General features: G+C 44.1%; 1 protein-coding gene across 1 annotated transcript in view; it reads left to right on the top strand.

The window, feature by feature from the left end:
- kcnd2 (potassium voltage-gated channel subfamily D member 2) overlaps window positions 1–25,920 on the top strand; it is a 441,658-nt gene that overhangs the window by 394,477 nt on the left and 21,261 nt on the right. The window contains exons 3-4 of the mRNA XM_033038301.1: window positions 7,055–7,217; window positions 22,355–22,453. Of these exons, the coding sequence (XP_032894192.1) occupies window positions 7,055–7,217; window positions 22,355–22,453 (262 nt within the window). The remainder of the gene's footprint in view (window positions 1–7,054; window positions 7,218–22,354; window positions 22,454–25,920) is intronic.

Genomic DNA, 25,920 nt, shown 5'->3' with positions numbered 1-25,920 from the left:
TAATTCAGTGATCCACGGGCCGGATTAGAATATGGCAACATTGAAACCTTGAAAAACCCAACGCATCAAGAGCTATTGCAAGGCAAGCAGCTTCATGATGCCATATGAGGTCATTTCCGGGCGCAGATAAAAATACTCATATCTAAGCACAACATTTTTCAAAATAGAAAATAACAGGTCTGCAATAATTTCCAAACTGTTCAGTTAATAATGTTTCAGTAGTGCGTTTATTGTCACATGTGCAAAGTGCAAACACACAGCAAAATTATTTTCTTACAAACAGTCCAGTAGAGTATTGCCATACTGAAGCACATCCCTGATTAGCAAAGTGTACAGAAATAATCTACTGATCCAGTGTGCAAGAAGTGCTTGTTTTGGTGCCATTTTCAAAGTCTAGTCTGCACTCTCGTTGTTATGAGCTTCCATTCCAGGCAAGCCCCAGGCTGCAGAAGGCCTGCAGCTGCCACTTTCCTTGGATGTGTGGATCGACCTGTGAACCGACGTCCTCTCCTCACCTCTCCACCTTTGTTCCCTCAAAGCATCCTCGACTACCTGACCAACAGACCCCAATCAAAGAGGACAGGGGACAAATCATCCTCCACGATAATCCTCTACACAGGCAGCTTTCTTCTTTACACCCTCGACTTGTACACCCACGGCTGCACAGCCATGTACAAATCTAATTCAACTTTCAACTTCACAGACGACACCACCATTGTGGGCCAGATATCAAATAATGATGAGACGGACTACAGGAATGGAGATCAAGAACCTTGTGTCCTAGTGTTGGGACAGTAACCTTTCTCTCAATGTCAACAAGACAAAGGAGATAGTGATTGACTTCAGGAAGTGAAGCGGTACACATATTCCAGTTTGCATTGACAGTGCCAAAGTAGAGATGGTTGAAAACATCAACTTCCTAGGAGTCAATATCACCAACAACTTCTCCTGGACCACCCATATTGAAGTAGCAACCAAGAAAACACACCAACGCCTCTCCTTCCTTCAAAGGCTTCGTAAGTTCGGCATGTCCCCTACAACTCTCACCAACTTCTACAGATGCGCCATAGAAAGCATTTTATCAGGATGCATCACAGCTTAGTTTGTGAACAGCTCCATCCACGACTGCAAGAAATTGCAGCGAATTGTGGACTCAGACCATCACACAAACTAACCTCTCTTCCATTGACTCCATTTATATCACACGCTGCCTCCACAAGGCCAGCAGCATATTCAAGGACGAGCCGCACCCTGGCCACTCCCTCTTCTCCCTTCTCCCATTGGGCAAAGGGTACAGAAGTGTGAAAATGCACACCTACAGATTCAGGGACAGTTTGTTCCCATCTGTTATCAGGCAACTGAATCATCCTACCACAACCAGAGAGCAGTGCTGAACTACTATCTACCTCTTTGATAACCCTCAGACTATCCTTGATCGGACTTTGCAGGCTTTACTTTGCACTAAACATTATCATACACTGTAAATGGCTCGATTGTGATCATGTATTGTCTTTCTGACGACTGGATAGCAACAAAGCAATAAAAGCTTTTCACTGTACCTCGGTACACGTGACTAGAAACTAAACTGTAAACTCCCTCGGGAGGCCGCCTGCAGCCAACTTTGAGGGCGCTGGGAGCCAGACGCTGGTTCCCTCTCCTCTCTTACTGGCCTTGTTCCTCTTCCCTCGCATCCGTTGTCCTCACCGGCTCCGTCCTCCTGCTCTCTAGTCTTTGGGGGATGAGCAGGGGCCGGCTCGGCAGCTCCCCCTGCAGGCCGCAATCCACCGGATCCTACGAGCAGGGGCCGGCTCGGCAGCTCCCCCTTCAGGCCACGGTCCGCTGGGTCTTGTGTTCGGCCTCAGGGGACCGGCACGATAGCTCCCCCTGCAGTCCGTGGACATCTGGGAGATTCTGCCATGCACGGCCCTCTGAAGTCTATAATCATCTGTTCCGTAGCCCAGGCCAACCCGACAGTTGTATAATCTCTGCTGCTCTAGATTGAGATTATCCAACAGTAATGTCTTGAGATCTAGTAGTAACTCCTGAAAAATACTGAAACTGTACAACATTTATATTGAATGTAAAGACAAGCTAAGGTATTTTAATTTTTACATACCTACAATCCCATGTGTTCTTCTTCATCATCGTGTTTCTAAACCACTCACTTACATAACACTGCTGTCTATTATGTGTAGGATTGTGGTCGGAACCACTTAACGTATAAACAACAGCACAGACCCTTATAATGTTGAATTTCCATGTCACCTCCCTCGCGGCCTAACACCATGGATTGTTGCGGCCTTTCCCGGAGTTGGGCCCGGAGCTTCAGCAGCGGGCGCATCGTGGACTTTTCATCGCTGAGCGGGGCGAACCCATGCCGGGGTCGCCAGAAGGGAGTGCTCCGATCGCTGGCCCGCAGACTGTTACAGCATGAAGCCGCGGTCTGCAGAGTTTCTAGCCACGGGCGCGGCGTCCGGAGCCTGGGATCCCTCGTTGGGGATCCCTAGAGGAGAAGAGCTCCGACCGCAGGCCCGCAGCTTACAACATCTTGACGCCGCGGTCTGTGGTGCTTCTAGCCACGGGCACGGCATGGACTTATCATCCGGAGCGGAATCCCTCGCCGGGGATCCCTGGAGAAGAACTCCGACCGCCAGCCTGTGGCCTACGACATCCTGAAGCCGCAGTCTCCGGTAGGGAAACACCGATTCGGGACTCACCTTCCAGATGAGAGGGCCTGTACATCTGGCCGCCCGCAGCGGCGACTGCGGAGGTTTATGGCCCCGACCACGGGGGAACAATGGAGGAGGACTGACTGTACTTTATGCCTTCCACCACAGTGAAGAATGCTGTGGTGGATGTTTGTGTTAAATTTTTATTGTGTATTGTGTGTTCTTTTTTGATTGTACCGCTGCTGGCAAATTCATTTCACTGCACTTTATTGTGTAGGTGATGAATAAATCTGATTGACTGATTGACAACAGCAGTGGCCCTTATAATGTTGAATATCAAATTCTAATTCATTAAACAGACTAAATTGTTTTTTGGTAATATCATGTTTTCCTTTTGCAATATTCGGTTAATGCCAAATACTTTCAACATTCCTTGCTACTCCGATACCTTCAGCTTATTTGTAGGATTTAACATAGATAGAAGCAAATTAGATATTTGTAGATTTCAAAAATATCATTTTATACACTGCATATGTTACAGAGAGCCTTCTTAATAATAAACAGGAAAGCACATAGCTTCAAATTGTCACATACTGTATTCACTTGTAAATTGAAATGCATTATGCAACAAGTTCATATAGTGTAAGCTATTAAATGGAAAACCAGACATTTCACATACAAGCTACAGTAATTGAAACCACCTTAAATGCAAAATCTATTGCAAGTTATAAATAACATTACATGTATATTTTAGGAAGACCATGTGATTTACTACCCAGCAGCATGCACAAGCTGCAAAGCACAGATTTAAGGCTGCAGCATTGCCAAGTGCATGAGGATGCAATGGAGCGTATAAATCTTCGTGAAAAGTCAGGAAAGGTCAGTGATGGAGAGCTCATGAATAGATTGGAGCCTGAGGCCATAAGGCACAGCATTTGAAGCTGCATCTGCTGAACATTACCACTGTGTGGACTTCATTGAACCTTTTGCAGCACTACATCCACATCTTTACGGTCAAACTGCTGTTGTTGCCCTCTATGGCTTTTCGTTCTCAATATTTTTAAGCATGTATTGAGGGGGCCTTCTGCCCACCATGGGTACATCTACTAATGATGACTTTCCTCCCCAAATCTAAAAGCACACAGAGGGTGCTGCATATGTGGAACAAGCTGCGAGAGAAAGTAGTTGTGGCAACATTTAAAATACATTTGGTACAGGTAGATAGACAAAATGCTGGAGTATCTCAGCGGGACAGGCAGCATCTCTGGAGAGAAGGAATGGGTGACGTTTCAGGTTGAGACCCTTCTTCGGACTGAGGGGAGAGGGAAACTAGAGATATGGAAGGGTAAGGTGTGAAAACGACCAATCAAAGCAGACCGTGATCCAGGAATTGTAGAATGGTTCATTGTTGGCTGAGGGGAAGGTGACAACAAGGCATACAAACAGTAAAATTAATCAGGATGACAGTGAAACTAATCGAAGAACTAGGGTTGGGAAGGGACGGAGAGAGAGAAAGCAAGAGTTACATGAAGTTAGAGAAATCAATATTCATACTGCTGGGTTGGTACAGGTACATGGAGGTTTAGAGATCTAGGCAAATAGGACTAGCTTAGATTAATATCTTGGCCATCGTGGTGAGTTGGCTAAAGGACCTGTCTCCGTGCTTAGTAGTAACTAAATAGAGGTGAGCTACCATCTGAAACTGCTGCAGGTTTTCCTACACCGCGTTTAGATAGAATGTTCTAGTATTTAGGTCTAATGGTGAGGAAGGAAAGGCAATATATTTCAAAAAGATGGTGATGGACATTTCAGGCTATCGTGTTTGTTTGTGTGTTTGTTTGTACTGCTGCACATGTTTTCAGAGATATATGTCTGGCAATTTTGCAGACAACTGTGCCTCCCACTTTGTTAATGATGGGGGTAATACTGTTGATTGTCAACAAGAGGAGATTTGACAGGTATTGTCAAAGAATGTTATTGTCTGATGTGTGTAGCATGAGTAATTGCAAGTTATCAGTCCATGACTGATTGTTGTTTAGTTCTTCCTGCACTTCTTCGTTTTCCACGGATTTGTGAATGGAACTGAACATTGTCAATTGTCAGTGGATATTCTCATGGGAATGATGGGGAAAGTCAGGTACAAAGTAACAGAAGTTGGAATCTACCCTGACAAACTCCTCTAGCAATCTCCAAGGGCAGTAGTAATTGCCCTTCAACAACTACAACAGTATTCCTTTTTGCAAACGGTGACTCCAACTATTTGTGTATATTCCTTGGTGTCGGATATACCAGGATATTTTGATGTAGTCCAAAAATGTTTTAACAACAAAGGCAGTTACTCTACACCCCCCCCCCCCCCCCCCCCCCTCCCCCCACCTTTGCATTCAGCACATTTGGACCAAGGTGGCAATGAGATGTGAAGCTAAGTGGTCCTGACAAGGCCCAAACTTGGCATTGAGGTGCAAGCTGTGTGTGAGTAAATGCTGCTGGAGGGCACTGCTGTCAGTACCTTCCATTGGTTTTTTCATGATCAAGCGTTCCTAGTCATTAACTGGTTAGGGTTTGTCCTGCTGATTGTGGAGAGGATGTAACTCATAGAGTCATAGAGTGATACAGTGTAGAAACAGGCCATTTGGTACAACATGCCCACAGTGCCAATATGTCCCAGCTGCACTAGTCCCACCTGCCTGCGTTTGGTCCATATCCCTCCAAACGTCCTATCCGTGTACCTGTCTAACTGTTTCTTAAATGTTGGGCTAGTTCCAGCCTCAACTACAACTTGTTCCATACACCCACCACCCTTTGTGTGAAAATGTTACCCCTCAATCCTATTCAATCTTTTCCCCTTCACCTTGAACTTATGTCCTCAGGTCCTCGATTCCCCTGACCTATATAGGACTTTGGGGATTAGACGGCTATGTTGTTACTATACCTGGAGAGCTGGACTTTAGATACGGTTAGTTCTGGAGTACAAGTGTTCAGTTCATTCTACCAGGATGCTGCCTGGCTCCAAGAGCCTCTGCTGTGCCCATTGATCCCAGTATTTTCCTGATTTCACATCCATTGAACTGAATTGGCTGAAGAGTGGTTTCAGTGAGGAAGGGGAGCTCACAGGAAAGATGGATCAACCATGAGACCCTTCTAACCTGAAAATGGTTGTAAAAGCTTTGTCCTTGTTGTTTGCTGGAACCATTATTCCATGGACATTTTTGGTGCCTCCTCCTCCTGTTGGCTGTTTAATCTTCTTCTTATCGAGTCCACACACAAGATTAGAAGTTGTTCAGCCAGAGCTGAACACACTTCTCAGCATCTGCACAATGGTGTCTGTCTTGCGCTTCTTGTGCGTCTTGTGCGTGGTGGTGGAAAGATTGGTTGAAACAGGGCCGCGACGTGTACGCTCTTTCCTTGACCCCGGCTGTTTAATAATTCACCACCACTCACAGCTGGACATAGCAGGACGAGAGAGACTTGATCTAAACCTTTGGTTAAGGGATTGCTTCGAGCGGTCTATTGTATGCTGTTTATGCGGTTCAGCATGCATGTACTCCTGTGCTGTGGCCTCACCACCTTGACATTTCCTCTGCGCTTTTCATTGAACTAGGTTCACCCTTCTGCTCATTTGCAACGGTAGAATGGATCAATAATGCCCTTTGGTGTAAATTCATTTACTTTGATTCACAGCACTGTTTGCAAAAACTACCTGCTCAATGGCAGGAGGAAGTTGCTGGAGCATTGATTTTTCTTTTAGTAAATGATAATTCAGTGTGCTACAGTAACATCGGCAAGAGTTCATACTCCCAGTGTATCACCATGCTCTAATGAAACGTATTCCCAACAGAATTAATTTGTATTTGGAGTTTGAGATCATTCTTCCTGAAAAACAATTAATATTAAAACATTCTATCAGGATACAATGGATTGTGTGCAATTAGGAAGTAACTTCTAAAGAAATGCAAAAGCTTACCCTTTTATTAAAGGGAACTGGTGTAAGAATAAGTAACATTATAGAGTGTATTGTGCTGCGGTCATTTACTGAAAGACTGGATGTTGCAGGTCATGAACGTAAATACTTTTAAACATTTTGAATAGATATGTCATTTTAATTTAATAAGTTTGTTTTTATTTCTATCAAAGAAAAATAATGATGAGAAGAAGGGCGTATTGATGTCAGAAACGGTGCATGGGGAAAACATGCTCAGCTACATATTGGAATAAATTGTGAATTTTTGAATTCCGATGTACATATTGTAAATATCATCCACCCCCCATCCCCATCTGTGGAATTAACTGGAAACCCACTGGACTTCTTTTATTTAGGAAGATTCCTTCTAAAACACTGGCAGATATTTAACTGAAACTAATGATTTTTGTTCCTTTTATTGCAGGTATGGCGACATGGTACCAAAGACCATTGCTGGGAAGATATTTGGATCTATCTGCTCTTTGAGTGGTGTGTTGGTTATTGCTTTACCTGTGCCCGTAATTGTCTCAAACTTCAGTCGCATCTACCATCAGAACCAACGGGCAGATAAACGGAAGGCGCAGAAGGTACTGTGCTAGTTAGTTCTCTTATGCTCAATGCGCACCTTAATATCAGACTTGAGAATTATATTCACATCGTTTGTAACTTTCCATCTGCCACTTCTCTGCCCACTCTCGCAACCTGTCCAAGTCCTTCTCCAGAGTCCCTGCTTTCTCTACACTACCTGCCCCTCCACCTATCTTCATATCATCTGCAAACTTGGCCTTCAATCCTCTCATCCAAATCATTGAGATACAACATAAGGAGTAGCGGCCCCATCACTGAGCCCTGCGGAACAGCGCATGTGACTGGCAGCCAACCAGAAAAAGCCCCCTTTATTGCCACTCTTTGCCTTCTGCCATCCAGCCAACCTGCTATCCATGTTAGTATCCCCTCTATGAGCATCTTCTATAGCAGTCACGTGTGGCACCTTATCAAAGACCTTCTGAAAGTCTAAGTAAACAACATCCACAGACTCTCCTTTGTCTACCCCGCTACTTACTTCCTCGAAGAATTACAACAGGTTTGTTAGGCAAGACTCCCCCTCACAAAACCATGCTGACCGGCTTATTTTATCACAAACTTCTTGGTTCTCGGTTTCTTGGTCCTCCAAAATATTCCAAATGGAATTTAAACTGGTGGTGGTACCCCATCTCCCCCCTCCTCCACACCTCTCTCCCCCTCCCCTCTCTCCTCCCCTCCCCCACCCCTCTCTCCTCCCCCTCTCCATCTCCCTCTCCTCACCCGCCTCCCCCTCCTCCTCCCACCCCCATCCCTCTCTCCCCCACCTCCCTTCCCTCTCTACCCCACCCCCTTCCCTCTCTCCCTCCGCCCCCAGTACTCAGAAACCTAATCCATTATAATGGACTCTAAAAGTGGCAGACTCAGCCTCGCCCATCACAGTCGCAGCCCTCCCCACCATCAGAAGCATTCACATGTGGTTCTGCCTCAAGACGGCAGCGTCTATCATCCAGAATCCTCACCATCAGGGAGTTACCTCTTCCTCTTGCTACTGTAGGGTGGGAAATACAAAAGGTTGACGTCCCATATCATCAGGTTCATGAACAGTTACTTTACTGCAGTTTAGAAAAGCGATCTACACAAATCTAATACTATCTCATCAACGCAACACCTTTTGCACTACCCTGGACTTGTTTTTTAATCACTTTTTGCACGTATATCTTGTTTTTGCATCAACTTTTTATCTTTTCACTGTCTTGTGCATTTTATGTATAATTCATGTTTTGAGCGTTGGCCGAAGTGATGCCTGTAAATGCTGCAGATAAATATTTAATTGTACCTTACCTCAGTGTACCTGTGCATAGGCCTTGACCTGTACTGGACTTGACGAGACGTGAAAGTAGCTGGGATGTGTGGAGTTCTATATCTAATTAACCTTTTGTCCAATTAAAACGCAACTTTAATCCCTCCTTGCCCTACAGATGATGATCTGAAACTTACGCATTCTGTTTGCTTATTCACCAATTATTCAAAATATTTTATCTGATTTTCCTCAACATTTCCTTGATCACATCCGATCTGAGAAAAAAAATTAGCGATGTGTCCAGATATCTGTGATAACTACGTCACTCATCTTTGATATTATCCATTCCACTTTCACTTATTAATATCCTTGCTGAATTAGGACACCTATAAATTGAAAAATTGCCCTAACTACCCGTGTTCATGTGGATTCATGCTATACTGTGCAATGTGATGGAGTTCAAAAGGCTATTGCCTTTATTCAGGATTTAGTTTAGTCACCTCAGAATATTGTAAAATAAATTGCCATATATGTTATTCAAATTTCCTCCTTTGTTTAAATTATCCATTAAATTTTGAATGATTGTGCTGCAGTGAAATAGTACTAACACACTTTTTGTTTGCATGGAAATACATGTTAGCGCTGAAAGTTCATATCAGGAGAAGTCATTAGGTTCACAAGAAGCTTTTTAAGAGGAAAGTTAAGAGTAAAACAAAATGAATATACCGTGGTCTCCTGTGGCTAGGATGTAGCCAATTCTGCCTCTTGATGGTGACTATTCGAGAAATAGCCAGGGGCTCCCAACAAAAGCTTTTCACTGTACCTCGGTACACATTACAATAAACTAAACAAATGCTGTGTGCATGCCAATAGATAATTGGGAATGCAATTTCACGATTTATATTGGCGTCATTGTCCTCTAGAGTTGCTGGCCTTTCTTTTTAAAATGAGGTGATGTCAGCAATGCATTAAAGGACTAGGCGTTAATCCCACCTGCCAAAATCTACATCGTGGTGAAGGCGTTAAAAACAGTTTTCAAGATTTTTCCTCTTCGAAGTATAGTTCAATACATGTTTTATATGAGATTCAGTCACTCATATCAATGTTGAAGCATTACAGTGTCAAAGATTACACACTTTTCCTTTGTCAGGCTATTACTATGTTGCTCTTTGGAATTGTGTGCTGGATGCTTCTCAAATGAGTTTGGATTACTCCAGTTCCTGCCCAATTCTAGCTGGCACCAGCAGAATTATTGAACACTTTGTAGTATTGCAGCTGTTTATGCAAAATTATCATTTATTTAATCAGTCCCTAAGAAACTAACCAGAAGCTGGAACATCTGTATTGCGTGTATAAATGCATGTTTATTTGGAAGATGTGTAGGAAGGAACTGCAGATGCTGATTTACGCCAAAGGTAAACACAAAAAGCTGGAGAAACTCAGCAGGACAGACAGCATCTCTGGATAGAAGGAGTGGGTGATGTTTCGGGTCAAGACCCTTCTTCAGACTGGGAGTCTCATGGGCCTGTACCACTTAGGTGATTTTTCAGGCGACTGTCAAGTTGTCAAGACTGGAACAGCGACTGTCAGTGTGGAACACACACACACACACATCGCTTCCTTCACCAGTCCGTTATGCAGGCGGGGGCAGGGCAAGAGGGGGGAGCGCTGCCTGAGTGAAATTCACACGGTGCAAAGCCAAGGTGATACAGACACACATCGCGATGAACAGGAAGGTTGGCGCTGTAATTAAGATGGCTAACACAGTGTACGATAAGTCCTTTAATAGAGGGGGGGAGCGTGGGGAGAGGGGGGAGAAGGAGTGGAGACAACTTTTAAGAAGCCAGAGAAACACCGTTACAAAGCTCGGCGGTTATTAACATTACCGGTCGGTTATTCGTGGTTCTGAAAACTACTGCTTACGGTTTTTTTCCCAATGAACCAATGAAATTCACCAGTCAGCGTTGGCTACAACCTACGAGAACCTATGATAACCTTTGACCTCCTGGCAACCCGCTAGGACCTCCTGCCGACCCACCTACGGCACGAGAATTCTCGCTACCCTCCATGGCGGCTTCATTCTAGTCGCAGCTAATTTTTCAACATGTTGAAAATTTTTCGCGACCATAATGAGGCCGCAACTAGTTCCCAAAACGCAGGAACTCCTCACGACCATGAAGGCGACTCCCCGGCAACCACCCGTGAACATGTGGCGACCATGTCGCCTAAGTGGGACAGGCCCATTAGGCTCCCTCTCAGTCCCTGAGACTCCCAGTCTGAAGAAGGGTCTCGACCCGAAACGTCACCTATTCCTTTTAATTTGGAAGATTTTTTGTTTATATTGAGCTTAGTGGTGGCATTATTGGAGAAGACGCAAACGAGCAGACCATACTCATGAGGTACAAAAGCAAAATACTGAATATGCTGAAACTTTGTAGCAGAAATACATAGCAGGTTAGGCAGCAGTTGTGCACAGAGAAATAATGTTATAGTTCAGTCACCTCAACTCATACCTGGAAAAGATGTGTGTTTTACATTACAGAGAAGGGGAGAGTAGAGACAGCAAAGTGAATGTCTGACATAGTGGAGCCCAAGATAATTCAGTTGACACAAATTATCTTGTTGCCATGTAGAAGAGTTTGGTGTAGGCGTTCCATAGAAAACATTCCAAGTCTGTTTAACCTCTCCCTGTAGCTAATACTAATTCTAGGCTAATACTAATTCTAGGCATCATTCTGGAAAACCTCCTCTGCACCCTTTCCAAATCCTCCATGTCCTTCATGTAATGGGGCCAACCAGAACTGCACACAATATTCCAAATGTGTCCCAACCAAAGTCCTATAAAGTTGCATCATGATTTCCTGACCTTTATATTCAATGCCATGACCTATGAAAGCAGGCATCATACCATATGCTTTCTTTACCAGTCTATCTACAGTACTTGTGTTGTCACTTTCAGGGACCCCAAGATCCCCCTGTACATCAATGCCATTAAGGGTCATACCATTCATTGTATATTTTCCCCTTATACTTGACCTCCCAAATTGCAACAACTCACACTTGCTTGGATTAAACTCCATCTGTCATTTTTCCACCCATTTCTGTAGTGTATCTATATCTCGCTGTACACCTTGACAGCCTTCCTCACAGTCCTCGACCCCGACAATCTTGGTGTCATCTGCAAACGTACTAAGCAACCCGTCCATGTTAATGTCCAAGTCATTTATATATATATCACAGGCAGCAGAGATCCCAGCATAGATCCCTGCAGAACTTCACTGGTCACAGACATCCTGCCTGAATATTGTCCTTTCACTACAACCCTCTGCCTTCTATCAGTAGCCAGTTCTGAATCCATCCAACAAAGTCACTGTTACAATTACAAAATCTAAATCTTCTGGATCAGCCTACCACGCGAGACTTTTTCAAATGCCTTATTAAATCTATGTCTCCTCCTCAAAACACTCAAAGACCAGCCACGTACAAAGCCACACTGACCTTGTCGCCTGTGGCTAGAGAAGATGCAGAGATCTTTGTTAAGGCTCCTGCAATCTCCTCTGTAAATCCCATCAGGTCCTGTGCCTTGATGCCCCAACACCTCTTGCTCCTAAATCTCAAGATGCCGTTGCATTAGTATTCTCTGCACTGATCTCACTGTCCTCCGTGTCCTTCTCCTTGGTGAAAACTGATATAAAGTACTCATTTAGTACTTTGCCAACATCCCCAGACTCCAATCACAAAGTCCCTTATTGATCCAAGAGCAGTCCCAGGTTTCCTGAACCTCTCTGGATCCCCCTGTGATTTCCTGTTTGTATCTTCCCTTGTGTTTCATCCTCTCACAGACACCCTTTTTCCCTTCACTCCTCTTCATTTCTGTAAGTTTATACATTTGTCTTCACACTCTGCTAAAGTTATTGATATGAAGCATTAGTTTTGTTTTTCTCCACACAGCTGCTGTCTGACCTGCTGAGTATATCCTGAATTTTCAGTTTTTATTTCAGAATTCAAGCATTGCCAATATTTGAATACATTGCCTGGAGTTCAATGCAAAATAAGCACCTGAGCTGTAAGCTTGACAATGTCTTAGCTCATGACTATATATGAGGGGCAAAGTTCTACACAATGTTGTTCTGATTGGCTTTTTTATTGAGGTATCGCTTGATAAGATGTAATATTATTCAACTGACTAACCTTATTTATCTCCTTTGGTTCTATGAATACACAATATTTGTTAGACTAAGTCATTCACATAATAAAATGAGATAAATGTAAATCAACTGTCAAAATTATTTAGTCAAAATGTTAGATCATGCGCAGATCTTATGCAACAGAAAAGCAGGTGTTGTAAGCATACTCCAGTGACTAGATTACTAAAAAGCATGCACACAGACATCATTTAATTTAAAATATAATAAGCCTTCTTTCTTAAAACTGTTCACAAAGCAAATGGGATTCAATTTGAAAATACGCTTAGGGGCTTTTCTCATCTATAAGTCGTAAATATTCTTCACCATACCAAGCTCTTTGTAAACCTGAGATTCCTACTTAAGATTTGGATTGGCTCTGGAAATACAGCTTTTGGTTTCTACTCTGCAAAGGTTTGGTACCAGAAAAAGATGGATCTGTGTAAGAGTTCAAAAGTAGGATTTAACACAGGATGTCTGCTAATAACTTCCAGAGAAGCTTCCAAACTCAAAGATTGGGAATATTGCGACACTCACTATTACGATGAATGGTTTAGATGCATAGCTTTGATGCATTTAGAAAGAAACTAGTTAAGTACATGAGGAGGACGAAAGCGGTTCAGGGATATATTGTCCACATGATAAAAGTAAGTTGGTCGGAAGCAGCCGAGGCATTGACCTGTGGTCTGCTGCCTGATTTTAAATTAGCAAAACCACTGTAAAAAGCACATGTTTTAAATGTTCCCTGGTTGTGATCTTGTATACCTTTTAGTTGGTTATTTGTGCAGTGAAAATAACATAAGGTTGGTATTGAAATTCAATAGCAATGATTGAGATACAGTGTGGTAACAGGTCCTTTGGCCCACTGAGCCCGCGCCGACCATTGATCACCCCGTACACTAGCACTATCCTATACCCTTGGGACAATTTACAGGTCAATTAACCTACAAAGCTGTACGTCTTTGGAGTGTGGGAGGAAACTGGAGAACCTGGAGAAAACCCACGTGGTCACTGGATCACACAAACTCCGTAAAGACAGCACCTGTAGTCTGAATGAAATCTGCAGTACGACCGCAACTTTAGCACTCCGCCAGTGTGCTGCCCGGTACACTCTACTAAAAGTTATAGATGACAATAGTCCCTTCAGTCCAACTCCTCCATGCCGACCAAGATGTTCCTAGTTCCATATTCCCGCATTTGGTCCAGGACCTTAAAAACCTTTCCTATCCACGTATCTGTCCAAGTGTCTTATAAATGTTGTTATAGTACCTTCAGCAACTACCTCCTCTGGCAGCTCGTTCCATATGTCCACCACTCTCCGAATGAAAAAGTGGACCCTCAGGTTCCTATTTATTCTTTTCCTTCTCATCTTAAACCACCTACTGTGTCCCCTGGTCCTTGATTTCCCTACCCTGGGAGAAAGACTTCTGTGCATTCACCCTTCTATTACCCTCATGATTTTTATACACATCTATAAAATCACCCTTATGCCTCCTGCTAGGCAAGGAATAAAGTCCTAGCCTGCCCAACCTCCTCCCATCGCCCAGGCCCACGAGTCCTGGCAACATCTCGTAGATCTTCTCTGCACTCTTTCCAGATTAACAACACCCTTCCTATAACAGTGTGAGCAAAACTGAATACAATAGTAAGTAAGGCCTAACCAATGTCTTGTGCAAAGCATTCTTTTCCACTCTATCTACCTGTGGGTCCACTTTCTAGGCAACTATGCATTTGCACTCCTAGATCCCTCTGGTCTTCAACGTGATCCAGGGCCCTTTGAATTGAATTGAATTGAATTGAATTGAATTGAATTGAATTGAATTGAATTGAATTGAATTGAATGCCTTTATTGTCATTCAGACCTTACGGTCTGAACGAAATTTCGTGCCTGCAGTCATACATACAATCATACAATAATAACAACAATAAACACAAATTAACACCACCACAGTGAGTCCTCCAAGCACCTCACTGTGGTGCAGGCAAAAATCTTAGGGCTGCAGTCTCTTCCCTCCTCTTCTCCCTCTGCGCTGAGGCGATACCCCACCGGGCGATGTTAAATCAGTCCCGCGGCTCACCGAACCCCGCAACGGGGTGGTCGAAGCTGCCGCCCTCCAGTCCAACGGACGCAGCCACTGGCCCGCAGCTGAACCCAGGACACAGGTCGCCGCCGCCAGAACGCCGTCCCAGCCACCGGAGCACCGTTCCAGCCCCGAGCCGGATCGCCCTCACGTGAGTACCGTTCTCACTTGGGCTGGGTCACTCCGACGGGAGTGCCGTTCCTCCCTCGGGCTGGGCCACTCCGACGGGAGCGCCGTTCCTCCCTCGGGCTGGGCCACTCCGACGGGAGCGCCGTTCCTCCCTCGGGCTGGGCCACTCTGACGGGAGTGCCGTTCCTCCCTCGGGCTGGGCCACTCCGACGGGAGTGCCACAGCCCCTCACGGGAGAGTCTCGGCCCCTCGCCAGGCCGTCCTCACGGGAGCGCAGTTCCAGCCCCGAGCTGGGCCGCCCTCATGGGAGCGAACCCAGGGCGAGTCCTGACAGGCTGCCTCCGGAGTCCCGAGGTCGCCAACTCCGCCATTAGGCCTCAGCGCAGACGGAGGCAGAGAGGGGGGATACGACGAAAAAGTCGTATTCCCCCCAAGGGAGAGACAGCAAACCCCGTTTCCCCCCCCCACCCACCACATAAACACAACCTAAAAACCAAAAACACAACTAGACAAAACGAAAAAAAACAACACAAAAAAGTTAAAACAAATGGACTGCAGGCGAGCCGCAGCCGTTCCCAGCGCCTTCCACTCACTGTGAAGGTCCTGCCCTGATTTGACTTCCAAAATGGAACAGTTCGCACTTATAATGCAGTAAACTGCGTTAGCTATTCCTCAGCCAACTTGCCCAGCTGATTGAGATGCTGCTGTAATTTTTGATAAGCATCTTCGCTGTCTACGAAACCACCTACTTTAGCGTAATCTGCAAACTTACTAATCGTGCCTTGTACATACTCATCCAAATCGTTAACGTAAACAGCAAAGAGCCCAGCACCGATCCTTAAGGCACACCACTAGTCACAAGTCTCCCCTCCAAAAACAATCTTCCACCACCAACCTCGGCTTCTTTCCAAGAGGCCAAATCTCCATCCAGTCGGCTAGTTCTCCCTGGATCCCATGCAGTCTAACTTTCCAAAGCAATCTACATGCAGAAGCTTACCAAAGACCTCGCGGAGGTCCATATAGACGTCTACAGCCTTGCCCTTGTAAACCTTCTTCAAAAAACCCAATCAAATTTGTAAGAAACAACCTGCCACGTACAAACCAGCATCTGCAGTTCCTTCCTTCAGATTTCATCTGCTGCACTGTGAAATCCCCTCAAGGTATGCCTACTTTAAAAAAAGTTCTCATCCTCTCTCCAAAGCTCCCCTGGCACTCAGTCTGAAGAAGGGTCCCGACTCGAAACGTCACCCATTCCTTCTCTCCAGAGATGCTGCCTGACCTGCTGAATTACTCCAGCATTTTTTGTCTATCTTCTATGTGCAAAACCCTATCTGACTATCCCTCATTAGCCCCTCTGCATCCAAATGGAAATATGTCTTATTCCCCAGAATCCATTCCGGTAACTCACCTACCACTCAAGTTAGGCTCACCGCTCCACAGTTCTTTTAGTCTAGAGGCTTTTCCTTGCAGCCCTTCTCAGAGGCTCAACATTAGACATTGTCCAGTCATACGTCACCTCACCTGTGTCTAACAATGATTCATATATCTTGACACAATATAACACAATGGTCTAAGTAAGGCCTCACCAATGTCTTGTACAAAACCTTCTTTTCCACCCTATCTATGTGTGATGCCACTGTGGAGCAACTATACACTTGCACTCCTAGATCCCTCTGCTCTACAACACAACGCAGGCACCACCACTCACTGTGAAGGTCCTGCCCTGATATGACTTGCCAAAATAGAATACCTCGCACGTATTTGCAGTAAACACCATTAGCTATTCCTCGACCAACTTACCCAGCTGATCGAGATCCTGCTGTAATTTATGAAAACCATCTTCGCTTTCTACGATACCACCTACTTTAGCGTCAGCTGCAAACTTCCTAATTTTGTGTCTATCTTCTATGTGCCAAACCATGTTGACTATCCCTAATCAGCCTCTGTACATCCAAATGGAAATATATCTTATTCCTCAGAATCCACTCCAGTAACTCACCTACCACTCAAGTTAGGCTCACTGCTCCACAGTTCTTTTAGTCTAGAGGCTTTTCCTTGCAGCCTTTCTCAAATAGAGGCTCAACATTCGCCATCGTCTAGTCATATGGCACCTCAGCTGTGTCTAACGATGATTCATATATCTCAACTAGGACTCCTGCAATTTCTTCTCGACCTTCCCACAGTGTCCTCGGATATTTCTGATCAGATACCGGAGATTTATCTACCTTCATCTGCTTTTGGACGTACAGTGCCTCCTCGACTGTAATACCGCTTGTCCTCAGGATATCTCCATTAACTGTCTCAAGTTCCCTAGACTTCTTGTCTTTGTCCATGGTAAAAACAGGCGAAAGACTCATTGAGTACCTAGTCCATCTCCTTCGCCATGCTTAGTTGACCACTTTTGCGGGGCCCTATTCTCTTTCTAGTTACCCTGTTTCCTTTCTTATAAACTATCTTTGTATTTTCCTTAATTTAATCACCCAGAGCTATCTCCTGCCCTCTCTTTTGCTCTCTGATTTTTTTTAAATAAGTATACTCCTCAGTCCCCTAAACTCTTCCAGGGATACACTTGATCCTACCTGCCCATACATGGCCCAGACCTCCTTACTTTTATTGACTGGAGCCTCCATTGTCCTCGTTAGCCAGGCTTCCTTACTCCCAGGTACCTTGCCCATCATACTAACAGGAACATGCCTGCCTTGAACCTTCGCCATCACTCGTTTAAGACATCCCATTTTCCGCACACCCCCTTTGCCCGCAAATAACCTACTCCGATTAACTTTAGCAAGTTCCTGTCTAATTCCATCAAAGTTGGCCTTTCTCCAATTCAGAAGTTTAACGTGGGCTTGCCATGTTGTTATCCATAACTCTTTTAGAGCTAATAAAACTCTCGTCACTAGCCCTCAAGACGCTTGGCCATCAACACTTTAGTCACTTACCATTCCCAATTTTGTAAGAGTAGGTGGCGTTCTGCCCTCTCTCTTGTAGGGCCGTCTGCATATTGCCTAAGTACAGCTTTTAATAATTTCCTTGGTATTATGGCAGCCCCATTCTACATTGGGAAAGTTAAAATCCTCTACCATGACAGTCCTATTAGTCTTGCAGGCGGCTCTGCTAAGGACTGTAACTTTCCAGACAGATTTGTTTCAACATGGCAGTGGTGTGCTGTATCAAATTTCATGTGACTGCGTGGCTTTCGTTGCTGTGTACATGAATGAATTTTACATTAATGTCCTAAACAATATCATCAAAGGTCCATTGACCACTCCATGTTTGCTTGAGGCTCCAATGGAGATGGTGCAATGGCATTCCTACAGCACAAAGCATAGTTAACAGCTGCCAGAAAACCAGATGTTGCCCTTCATGATCTGCTGCCTGTGATCACACACCAGCTGGACTTTGAGCAAGTTTAATCCCTTATGGTTCCAGTATAACGCAAATGCAATACGCAGTGCCTTTAAAGTCCGGTGAATGTATTAATGGTCCCCTGCATTGTGAAAAACAACCAATCCTAAGAGAGCAAAATATGTTTTCTGCCCATTTCTATCTGACACCAGCAGATGGGAGAGTTAGTGTTTCTTGAGTAGAAAGATGCGGCTTGTCAATGGCTGGATGTCCCAAATATCTCAAATACTGCCAGGAAGAAACCAGATGCATAAACGTCAGTGTCATTCTCTAATTGCTCATCTTTAACCGTTGCAGCCCTTACAGTTAAATTGTAACTGTGACAAGTGGCATTTATCGCTGAGCATCCTATTATTGAAGAACATATAACTGACATATTATTCCTCACTGAATTCCTCCTTGAACACAATGGGCAGCACCGTGGCGCAGTGGTAGAGCTGCTGCGTCCTTACAGCACAAGAGACCCGAGGTTCGACCCTGACTACAGCTGCTGTCTGTATGGAGTTTGCATGTTCTCCCTGTGACCACGTGGGATTTCTGCGGGTATTCCAGTTTCCTCCCACATTCCAAAGACGTGCAGGTTTGTAGGTTAATTGGCTTTTGTAAATTGTCCCTAGTGTGTAGGATGGAACTAGTGCACGGGTGATCGCTGGTCGGTGTAGACTCGATGTGCTGAAGGGGCTCTTTCCACACGATATTACTAAACTAAACACCCTGAGAGATTACAACCTTCCCCTTAGGGTCCTTCACACATTCGTCTTCATTCCTTTTCTGGTATTTATCTAACCCTGTTTGTAAACTATTCATTATCCCATTCAAGCTCTATTACAAAGGGAATACCTACTAATACTCTCCTGTCGAGGAGAAACGGGTTTGTACAGATTCTTTGAAATTAGGAACAAAAATCTTCCAGCTCATATGCATCTACCCAGGCCGGTGTTTAGTAATTTCGTAATTTCATCATGATCTGTTTACAGGGCAAACTTCCAAATGGAAATTACCATTTACCACTTCCCAATATGGAACCTAATGTAAAGAAAGACACAAAGTAACTCAGTAGTTCAGGCAGCATCTCTGGAGAACATGGATCGGTTCCATAATTTTCCAGCTCCCCCTAGCAATTGGCCTGAAGAAGGGTCACCCGAAATGTCACCTATCCATGTTCTCCAGACATGGGCGGAAATACCGGGGGGGGGGTTGGGGGGGGGGAACGGGGGACACACGCCCCTCCCATGTTTTGAGGGGTGGGGTCAATCCCTCCCCCATGTTTTGTAATCCGGATTTTGAAATTCGGTGAAAATAAATCTAGTAAAATCTTTGCTTTCCACGAGGCAGTGGGGGTGTCACTGTTAAGCGCTTGTTAAATGCCTCTATTAACATCGTATTAACACGATGTGTCACCAATTGTGTTTTGACCTTCAAGTATTACTGAAGGTATTCACGGAGAATTTCATAAAGCTGTCTGATGCTGGTACAATTACTATTTGAACTAATTGGATGTATTGGTGGATGGGAAAGCTTTAAGCGGGTATTGGATTTAAACAGGTCAGGTCATTAAGGGCTCCGGTCGAACAGGTTTCCTGGCTGGCTTGCAGGTAAGTCCCTCATTCAGGTCACTCACATTATTTAGTATTTTTTTCCCATCTCTCTCTCTCTCTGCCCACTCCAAGGTTGGTTCTTCTGTTCGCCTTTATTTGCTTCAGTTTTATTTGTTTAAGTGTTAGTTATCACATTGTAGCTTTTCAAAGATTCAGGCAGGTATCACCAAGAAATCGCGCCCCAAAATTGTGTCCCCCCCCCATGTTTTGATGACGATTGTCTCCAGAGATGCTGGCTGATCTGCTGAGTTACTCCAGCATTTTGTGTCTTTCTTTGGTAAGCGTTCCTGGTTACAACATTTGGAATCTAATGCAATTGGTTCTAAAATGCACATTCAGGACATTATAAAGCAGGAGAAGGTCATTCATCCCCTTGTGTCTGCTCCACCGTTCAATAAGACTTGGCCAACCTTTTGTCTCAGGAGCACTTTTCTGCACCATCCATATCTCAAGGGAGATTCCCTTAATACCAATCTGGAATTAGATTCACATACTTAATGACTGGGTCTCCGGACCCGTATCAGGAGTGAATTCCAAGCACAGAGTGAAGACATTTCTCATCTCGGTCCTGAGTGGCCAACTGCTTATTTTGAAGCTATGACTCGTGGCTCCAGAGACTCCAATCAGGAGAAACATCCTTCCTGAACATACCACATCATGCCTCATACAGTATATATCATTTGGTTAAAATGAGCGTAGCATGTACAGAAGCAGATATCAACGTTTATTCTATGTCACAGGACCCCAATTTACACCATTACAACAGCCCATTGCCTGAAATGCAGATTTCTTTAAAGATGGTGATAACCATTAAGGTAATGCAAATCACACAGGCAATATCTTCCCTCTATCTTTGGCATATTGACACTCAGCAAAATCAATAACCCAACCCCACTCTCACCATCGACGGCACCACTGTCTCCCCATCTCCCCAGGCCCGCAACCTTGGTGTGATCTTTGATTCCACCCTCTCGCTTGAGCCTCACATCCGCCATGTCATTAAAACCTCCTTCTTTCATCTCCGCAACATCGCCAAACTCAGACCCTCTCTCACACCGCCTGCTGCTGAAAGACTCATCCATGCCTTCATCTCCTCCCGACTGGACTATTGCAACTCACTTCTCCTTGGCATCAGCTCCACCTACATCAACCGACTCCAACTGGTCCAGAACGCAGCCGCCCGACTCATCACCCACACCAAATCCTGGCATCACATCACTCCAGTCCTCAAAAAACTTCACTGGCTTCCCATCTCCTACCGGATCACCTACAAAATCCTGGTCCTCACCTACAAAGCCCTCCACCATCTGGCCCCCCCCATATCTCACTGACCTCCTCTCCCCCTACCAACCCTCACGGTCCCTCAGATCCACATCAGCCGGTCTCCTCTCCATCCACAAGTCCAACCTCCGCAGTTTTGGGGACAGAGCCTTCTCCAGGGCAGCTCCCAGGCTCTGGAACTCCCTCCCCCAACTGATCCGCAATTCCGTGTCCCTCACCATCTTCCAGTCTCGCCTCAAGACCCATCTCTTCACCTCTGCCTATCCTTAGCCCCACGTCCCCGTCCCTTTTCATCTGTGCATTAATTGCCTCATACTGTGTTTTGTATTGAATTCTGTCTTTACTTTGTGTACTAGTCATGTATCTACTATTTATTTCATTCCCCTTACATGTTTTTCCTCTACATGCTCAATTTTTGTAAGGCGTCCTTGAGACTCTTGAAAGGCGCCCATAAATAAAATGTATTATTATTATTATTATTATATTGCCATTCCATACTCATGGCCCTTAAGGCAAAACACAACCAGAGAGCAGTGCTGAACTACTATCTACCTCTTGGTGACGTTCGGACTATCCTTGATCAGACTTTACTGGCTTTACCTTGCACGAAACGTAACCCCCTTATCATGCGCTGTAAATGGCTCGATTGTAATCATGTATTGTCTTTCTGCTTTCTTCTGGACCGCACGCAACAAACGCAACACTGTACCTCGGTACACGTGACAATAAACTAAACTGAAATTATTAATAATCTGTATGTAAAGGTTAAAAGCATTCTACACATCAAAACTGAATATTTGTTGTAAGCATGTGGTGTGTAATAACTATATGTTTATTTTCTATATACCTAGTAATTTGGTAAATGTTTGAGGATTAAGATGGTAATTCGTTGTGTGTAGAAGGTGGGGATTTGTTACAGTTTGAAATAGATTTAGCCAAAGATAGAAAAAGCCAGTATTTTGCAAGTAAATAAGTAAAATTTAGCCAACAGGAAAACATTAGCTGTCTACTTTATAAACAATATAGTTTAAAAAGAATACAGCATAGTGCACTCCAATTTACACCACCTTATTTCCACATGAAAAATTGTACATATCCAACCAAAAATGTCATTAATCGTTAAGGTTTTTGATGTGTGCTCTAATGTCACTGCAGAATATAATGAGAATAGAAGACACAGGGATAAATTATTAATTTGTTTGTATGTTCTTGTTTGTACAGAAATCCAGACTTGCAAGAATCCGTGCAGCAAAGAGTTGGAGTGCAAATGCTTATATGCAGAGCAAGCACAACGGCTTGCTAAGTGAATCACTCGAGCAGGTAATGGACTGCTGAAGGCTCAGTGGTGACTTTTTTGTCCCTTTTCCGCAGTAACTGGAACGGAGCCAAAAGAAAATGAGCTGCTTCTACCAACCTTGCATACGGTTGCTTACATTTTGATGTATGCCAGTTAAATGTTTCTTCAATGACTGCCCTCATTGAAATCGAAATCCAAGCCATGAATATTTTGTATATGTGTAGGAAGGAACTGCAGATGTTGGTTACACGGAATACCAACACAAAATGCTGGAGTAACTCAGCATCTCAGTAACAGGCAGCATCTCTGGAGAGAAGGAATGGGCGACGTTTTGGGTTGAGACCCTTCTTCAGACTCTACTTGACCCGAAACGTCACCCATTCCTTCTCTTCTGTCTGTCCCGCTGAGTTACTCCATAAATATTCTGCTTCTGTACATTCCCCATTTGCTAAAAGAATGAAACAATTCTTATCTTTGAATTTTGCTTCTTTTAGTTCATGGGACATTTGAGCTGACAGTATGTAATGATAGATGGAACCAACCAGAGGGTTATGAAGGAGGAAACAATTGAGCAATATGAAGATACACTGATTAAGCACACAATAACAACTCTTCCTGCTGCAGCCGATATGTTTTAAATCTTCAATAGGGATTTTTTTAAATGGAATAGACCTAAGGATCTTGCAAACACATTCATAGTCCAAGAACGATGAGGCACAGAAACGGGCCCTTCAGCCCACCATATCCATGCCAACCATCATTCAACCATTTATACTAATCCTACATTAATACAACATTCCTATCAATATCCCCAGCTTCTATCACTCCTCTACACAGTTGGGTCAATTTCCAGTGGCCAGTTAACCAACCGATCTACATGTCTTTGGGATGAGGGAGGCAACTGGATCATTTGGAAGAAATTCACGAGGTCACAGGCTGAACATGCAAATTCCTCACAAACAGCGTCTGTGACCAGGATTGAACCCTTGACTCTGTCGCTGTGAGCCAGCAGTTCTCCCAGCAGCGTTACCCCACCACTCAGCCAGGGTGACCAGAAAAATCAGATATAACATAAATACTGCAGAAATATATTGCATTTCGAAGCAAGGTCTAATCAACAACAAAATCGACGAACCCCATTGATATAGACCATTCTGATGAAATAAAGCTTGCGGGACATTCGAAAGAGCAAGAGTAACTTTCTTCAGTTTGTGCCTACTTGAAGACCGCATTATATAAATAAGGTCATAAGGTCATGTGATGGAGCAGAATTAGGCCATTCGGCCCACCAGGTCTACTCCAACATTCAATCATGACTGATCTGTCTTTCCCTTGTAACCCCATTCTCCTGCCTTCTCCCCATAACCCCCGACACCTGTACTAATCAAGAATCTATCTCTGCCTTAAAAATATCCATTGACTTTGCCTCCACAGATTCACCACTCTCTGACCAAAGAAATTCCTCCTCATCTCCTACCTAAAGGAATTTTCTTTAATTCTTAGACTCTCCCTCCAATGGAATCATCTTCTCCACATCCACTCTATCCAAGCCTTTCGTTATTCGGTACGTTTCACTGAGGTCCCCCCTCATTCTTCTAAACTCCAGCGAATACAGGCCAAGTGCCGTCAAGTGTTCACTCATTCCTGGGGTCATTCTTGTAAACCTCCTCTGGACCCTCTCCAGAGCCAGCACATCCTTCCTCAGATATGGTGCCCAAAATTGCACACAATATTCCAAATGCAGCCTGACCAGCGCCTTATCGAGCCTCAGCATTACATCCCTGTTTTTGTATTCTAGCCCTCTTGAAGTAAATGTTAGCTAGCGTTATATGAGCCCAGGCAGGTGAGCAGCATAGCGTCATCACCTGACTCTATCTGTGAGCCATCCAGGAGATTAGTTGGTAATTATTGTGCAGCTCCTTTCTCAACTCCACAACTCCCACAGGATGAGCAGCCACACATATGACAGAGGAAACCAGATTTCCACTGAAGTTAAAGAAGTGGAGTATACAGTATATGGATTTCTTTTTTGAAGAGGAATAAAACAACATGGCAAAATATTAAAGTATTACAGTCAAAATTTAGACCCTATTCCCGACCATTTCGGTTTACATATTCAATTGGGCCATAGAGGAATCTGCTGCAAAACACAGATGGATCATGTGTCACCTCCAGAAAGCATGATCTGTTATTATCAAGGGCAAGAATTTATAGTAGGTCCAGAGGACTTTTGTACCCTTTGTAACTGGGTGCAACTGCCTACTGAATACACTGCAATTTTAGATTGAAAAGTAACATTGCAAAAGTATTCAGATTTAATAATATTAGCAATAGCTATTTTCTTCTTCACAATTGTGATACTCCCAAAATGTCCGTTCTCCAAATGTGTAAAATCATTCCCAACACTCCTGATCACTGTAGTTCAGCAATTCTTTGTTCTAGATGGGGTTTATTTTGCATTATATTTTCATGGTCAAAGTGCTGTCAAAGCACCAACACTATCAACAGACTTTCCTCTCCTTACAGAGGCTCTCCAATCCCACTGCTGGACACGACCCAGTGTCCACTACACAGCAACATTGCCCACGCCACATCACTCACCACCAACAGAACACAGAATAATTACTTCAAGGGTTCAGGCGCTGACTACAACAGAAAATAGTACATTAAAATAAGCAAAGTTTACAAAAGAGGAATGAAGCTGCAGCAGAGGGAGAAAATGTTATGTCTGGTCGAGTAAGAAGGATTACGGCAGAGAATAGAAACATAGAAAATAGGTGCAGGAGTAGGCCATTCAGCCCTTCGAGCCTGCACTGCCATTCAATATGATCATGGCTGATCATCCAACTCAGTGTCCCGTACCTGCCTTCTCTCCATACCCCCTGATCCCCTTAGCCACAAGGGCCACATCTAACTCCCTCTTAAATATAGCCAATGAACTGGCCTCAACTACCTTCTGTGGCAGAGAATTCCAGAGATTCACCACTCTCTGTGTGAAAAATGTTTTTCTCATCTCAGTCCTAAAAGACTTCCCCCTTATCCTTAAACTGTGACCCCTTGTTCTGGACTTCCCCAACATCTGGAACAATCTTCCTGCATCTAGCCTGTCCAACCCCTTAAGAATTTTGTACGTTTCTATAAGATCCCCCCTCAAACTTCTAAATTCTCAATTCTAGCGAGTACAAACCGAGTCTATCCAGTCTTTTACAGGAAGGATAAAAGCAGCAGCTTTTACAAGGATACAGGAAGGATAAGAGCACTGAAAATAGAGAGGGAATATTGGATTGGCATTTAACAATTAATTATCCAGTTAAATTAATTTGAAAGAATTACATCCACATTGAAATGTTCATGGATATTGTTATCAGGAGGCTAGGTACTTGAATCAATAGCCTTGCCTTTTGAAATATTTATGACCATTGAAGTTTTGTTTCAGTTTACAAGCTACCTCTGACATCCAACCAACAATCAGGTCCCCATCTGCTGTTCA

Source organism: Amblyraja radiata, chromosome 19 (genome assembly GCF_010909765.2).
Source record: "Amblyraja radiata isolate CabotCenter1 chromosome 19, sAmbRad1.1.pri, whole genome shotgun sequence".
NCBI lineage: Eukaryota > Metazoa > Chordata > Chondrichthyes > Rajiformes > Rajidae > Amblyraja > Amblyraja radiata.
Note: the sequence above shows the minus strand (reverse complement) of the source record. Positions and strands in the feature narration are given on the sequence as shown.